This window comes from Sesamum indicum, linkage group LG6, assembly GCF_000512975.1.
Source record: "Sesamum indicum cultivar Zhongzhi No. 13 linkage group LG6, S_indicum_v1.0, whole genome shotgun sequence".
In the NCBI taxonomy this organism is placed as follows: Eukaryota; Viridiplantae; Streptophyta; class Magnoliopsida; order Lamiales; family Pedaliaceae; genus Sesamum; species Sesamum indicum.
In genome coordinates, this window is record NC_026150.1 from 2,471,244 (window position 1) to 2,476,863 (window position 5,620).

Here is a 5,620-nt window from a genome sequence, read left to right on the forward strand (position 1 = left end):
CCTTTTTATTTTCTTTTCTTATTTAAAAAAAAGTGACAATTCTACAATGGGCCCCACTATTATTTTAATTTATTATAAATAAATCCAAGAGATCAGATTTTATATATATAGAGGCATCGCCCAGCTTCTCTGAAAGACTTCACAGCCCGAAATTCAGACTTCATTATACTTGTGTCGGGCCTGCTCCAAGTACATACAATCCAGTACTCACTCATCAGTAATCAATCATATATCATGGGCCGGGCTCCATGCTGTGAGAAACTGGGGTTGAAGAAGGGCCCGTGGACGGCGGAAGAAGACCTCATTCTCATCACTTACATCAACCAGAACGGCCATGGCAACTGGCGGGCCCTCCCCAAACGGGCCGGTACCCATTTCCTTCTCTATATTTCTCTTCCTCTTCTCCATTTGTCTTTCCCCCCGGCCAGTATTGAAAAATGCATTGATTTTTGGTGTTCGTATGAACTCACAGGACTATTGAGATGTGGAAAGAGCTGTCGGCTCCGGTGGATGAATTACTTACGGCCCGACATTAAGAGAGGCAATTTTACCAAGCAAGAGGAGGAAACTATCATTAAGCTGCATCAAGAATTAGGCAACAGGTCCTCTCTCATTTCTTGCTTTAATATTATTAAATGGCTAGTTTTTTATTCACTCATCGTATAATTGTATTATGAGCCCGAAATAATGGGTCGTGTATAAAAAATTTAAATAATGAGAACTGAATTATATGTAGTAATGAGATTTATATTATGCTGACGTAATATTATTATATTTTCATGTTGTGGTTATACAAAGAAAGTTTCAAAATTATTTATAAAGAATTCTACTTTTAAAAAATGTTGGGTTTTTTAAAATATGAATATACTGCAAAGACATATATTATATATAATTATTGGAATCTTGCATTTTAATTTATATTATCATGTTGATGTGTGGGTGCAGGTGGTCCGTGATCGCAGCTAGGTTACCGGGCCGCACGGATAACGAGATTAAAAATGTCTGGAACACCCACTTGAAGAAGAGGATCCACAACAACTCTCAACCCAAACCCGAAACCCATTTGCACGCAATCAGATCATCCCATTTCCGTCAGAGTGTGGGTACAGTATCGGTGTCCAACTCATCGCAGCATTCATCCAGCGAAATCTCGTCACTCACCACCGCCGCCGCCGGACTCGACGCCTATACGGTGATGGATTCATTGGAAATGGACGAGAGCTTCTGGTCGGAGGTGTTCTCCGGCGGCGATGATTCGAGTGCTACTAGTGATTTCTCGGCTGGCAATAGTGACTCACAGCTGCTTCAATTTTCAAACACGTTTGGTTCTGGTTTGAGCGCCGAAGGTGACACGGATTTTTGGTACAACCTGTTTAGCAGGGCTGAAGACCTTTTAGACTTACCTGATTTTTGATTATTTTTTGTAGTATTGATTAATTTCTTTTTTTTTGTTTTGGGTTTTTTGTGGGACTGAGAAAAGTGGGAGAGATTTTAGGAAATTTGTACATGAGAAATTATGTGTAATCCAACTAACTTTTAATGAAATTTGAATTCAATATTTTTATCTTTATTTTTAATAAATTTGAGATTCTTTTTTTTTAACATAAATTGAGTGTGGAAATATCAAATATTGAATTATATACTATGTTATAAATAAAATTGATATTATCTAAATACAACATAATTCATACTATATTATATTTTTAAGTTTCATCCATATAAAATAAAATGTCGTCATATTTCTTTAGATAACAATTAATCTGTTGTTGAAACCGTGAAAATCAGTTGTTGATTTTACAACTGTAGTAATAGTAGAATGAGGTATGTAAAAGCAGTGGACTACCCAATAAGACCTAGTTCAATTGTTAAAATTGAGGTACTCCACCAATACGAGAGTTGTTCTATTTTAATAGTAGTTGTTAAGTACATATAGTTATCTGATGTTAATAATTAGTATATGATTATTACAGTTGTCATTTATTATTGTTAAATATAAATATTTCATAGTGATAATTATAATTAATATATTTTAAAAATAATAATTTATAGCGTTCATTTAAAAAAGAAGCAGTGGACTCAGACTGAAAACAAATGGTAAATAAATAAAAAAAAAGGATTTTTTTAGATTAACTAACTAATTAATTAAAAACAAGAAAAATATAATTCTAATCCAATGATATGTATCACTCAACTATCATATTGATCATTGATCACAAATAATTGATTTTATTAAATGGACATTGTAGGGTTCAATATCAATTTGACAATATGTAGCATTTGTACCTGCGAAAACAGTAAAACCTAAATCAAATGATTAAGAATAGCATTATCCAATCTAGCTAGTTTTTTTTTTGCCCTTATAAATCAATGGGTAAAAGAAAAGCTATTGACATGTACATTATGTAGTAACATGCAAACATATATATACACTACAAAAACATATATATGCCCGACAAAAAATATCATGTTTCTATCCCATATTCATCAGGATATACACATGCTGTAATAATGTGTATGCATGTCACAAACCACTATCACGTGAGCATGCATGTGTTCAACAATTTTTAAATTATAGACGCATCACATTTTTCCTAGTTTTTTGGCCCATAAATTTAGTTTGGCGTGCACCATATTTAGCCACATATCTTTTTCTTGAAACATATAAATCTTTCATTATTATGTTGGTCAAAATAATGATGATATCAAATTCCTAGGACCCCCCATTTTCAATTTTATTCTTTTGGTATATGTGTAGTGATTTTTATAATTAAATTTGATGATTATAAGTAGAATAGTAATTAGTTGGAGAGCAAAACTTATTACATGGCCTATCAAAACTTTATTAAACGTGGTATTATACCCATCTTGAACCCTAAACGTATTGTTAGGTATCAATTTTTAATAATAAGCCTAGACAAAATTCCTATCAAATCATTATAGATCGTGGTAATGGGTTTGGAAACCCTTAAATACAAATATTTTTTAAAGTTTAAAATATTACAGATCTTTACAAATTAATAGCAGATCTATACAGTAAAATAAAGCAGTTAAAAGAATCAAATAAATTAATAGTAAACAAAACTCAGAAAATTAGATCCAAAGATGGAAACCCAAAACGCCAGCAACCTAAACACTTGGTTGCTTGAGGCCCCAAGAGCTACATAGGCTTTTACACATAGCTACAAGGGCTAGGTCAACCATGGCTATAAAGGAACTGAATCAACCAAAAGACCACATAGATTTTTGCCACAAAGGCTTTAGATATTTAGGATTTTTCAAAAAGGGGGAAGAAGAGGACTGTAGAAGATTCTCATATGAAGGCCAGAGGCCAAAAAAACTAGTATAATAAGGAAATATGCCATTAAATGGTCAAAGTAAGAGATCGAGGTAGAAGGCGGTGGGTGGAAAACCAAACACCAGAGAGTGGGGGAAAATAAGCGAGAGAGAGAGAGAATCGAGAGACTTAGGTAGAAAGGATAGGGTTTGACAGAGGGAGGTGAGAAATCAGATAAACATAGGATCAAATCGGGTAAGTGGGTCGGACAAATGGGTCTTAAGCAATTGTAGACTGGAACAAGCAGCAAAGGATTCAGATCCAGACATCTAGGAGGAATGGGCTGGGCCTATTATGGATCTGGACCATAATTCTTTTACAGTGATAAATTACACTCATCAAACTTTTTTTTATAGTCATAACTTCTTGAACTTTAAGAAAATAATATCATTTACAAAAAACAATTAAGAATGCATGTTTTATTTTCGAAGAATTAAAAATTCAAAAAATATTCTCACTTCACTATGTATTATTGTTTTCATTTATAAAAGTATTATTTTTACATTTTTTAACAACATGCACACAGTAAACACATGTATAGTTTCCTCTTTCCTTTTTTCTTTTTTGGTAGGTAAACGGCAAGCCAGGGGTCATACTCTGTAAATGTAAGATTGCATTTGTGCTATGTGTGTCAAACAGGATTCCTACGGTCGATCTTGATATACATTTAACCCAAACAAATTAATATTGCATAAACATGATAGCATTTATAGACCAATTAATTGCAATCAAGTCTAGCAATTAGGGTTTGATAGCATTAAAGTGAACTACATTAACTAACTTGTCATTGTAAGAAAATGCTCAACGGTTAAAAAAAAAAAAAAAAACTTTTAATTTCTTCAATTAGCTTGGCCTAGTTTGTATAAAGCATCTTAATTTGTTGCACAAAATTTCATTGGATAGCTAACTAGATTTTAGGTAATTAATAATTCAATTATTAAACTAATATGATGTTACTGCAGCCATCATTAATGTTATGTAACAAACATCCATATTATAATTAATGTAATAAAAGAGAAAAGATATCATAAAATATACTTTACAGGACATGACATGATAAGAATGTCTGAATTCACGTTTTTAATACCTTAAATAGAATTAATAAAGACGTTTATGATCTGTAAGAACATCTTTTTCCTTCAATTTATTAATATAACTTTTAAAAAAAATAGTGATTATAAAAATTTAATAATATCATTATGTTCAAAATATAATGTGTTTTAGCGAAAGGTTTGGACAAGTCAAGAGCAGATTTTGACCAAAATTCAAAATTGCTCGAGATCTAAAAGTGAATCCCATCCTCAAACCCTAACTCATTGAATTAGACATGAGTCAGCCATATTTGAAAGAGGTTTTGAAGGGGCTGGCCCTCAGCCGTCCTATTTGCCATCCCTGCTACGTACATGTTGTAAGATTTGAGTTCGGCCCCATAACATCCCAAATCCATGTGCAGGTACACTTTCTTGACAAGAGCTGTTTCTTGGCCCAGTGAAGTTACGTTCGAGGTTGTCGCCGAGACAACTTCAGTTGGCTTCTTGCCTTGGACCCCTCGATATTAACCCCCGTGTATGATTTTGGTTATACGGTGGTCCAAAATATTCTCATGACATAAATTTTCTTTTGTACTCCTCCATATAAATGTGACTTTATCCGAATCATTAAGTAGAATTTGTTTAAAATTTCAACCCGCATATAATTTGACCAACTTAATGATAGATAATATATATAGAGAACATAGTAGTTTTAATTTGGTGAGTATGCGGCATTTGCAATTTTAGTCTTGTATGACTCCATTTCGATAACTTTATATCGCAATTTCAAAAATTTGGAACATTTAAGAACAAAAAATGTCGAAATTCGTTACTGGTATTGTGACCAGTGTAAATGAATGTAGTATTTTTTCGGTCATTTACAATTTAAAAAATGAAGGCTTGCAAGATTAAAATTATAATTTTCTCTAAATATATATGATTAGAGTGCCATATACATCGGCTGAGCCTAATAAACCTTAAGCTGAGCTCGTAAATTTCGGAAATACAAATGTAATTGCACTAAAATGGAACCTCAGACAGGGTTGGCCAAGTGTTGTCCAACATGCTCTAGGTGTTGGCAAGTGAAACCTCCATTTCACCACGTATCTTATCACTCTTCACCAACTCCATTGCAAGGTGTCTGCTCACTGATCAAACTCTCCATGCAAATGCAGACAAGCCCTCTCCACGCCTATAAAACCCACCCCCTCCACCCCACATTTCCTCACTACCTCAAACAGTGTCGAATACATTT

General features: G+C 33.3%; 1 protein-coding gene across 1 annotated transcript; it reads left to right on the plus strand.

Moving 5' to 3' along the window:
- LOC105163413 (transcription factor MYB14) lies at positions 121–1,559 on the plus strand. The gene is made up of 3 exons (XM_011081739.2): positions 121–367; positions 473–602; positions 946–1,559. Exons 1-3 carry the CDS (start codon positions 235–237, stop codon positions 1,412–1,414), a joined length of 732 nt encoding a protein of 243 aa, XP_011080041.1. The 5' UTR covers positions 121–234; the 3' UTR covers positions 1,415–1,559.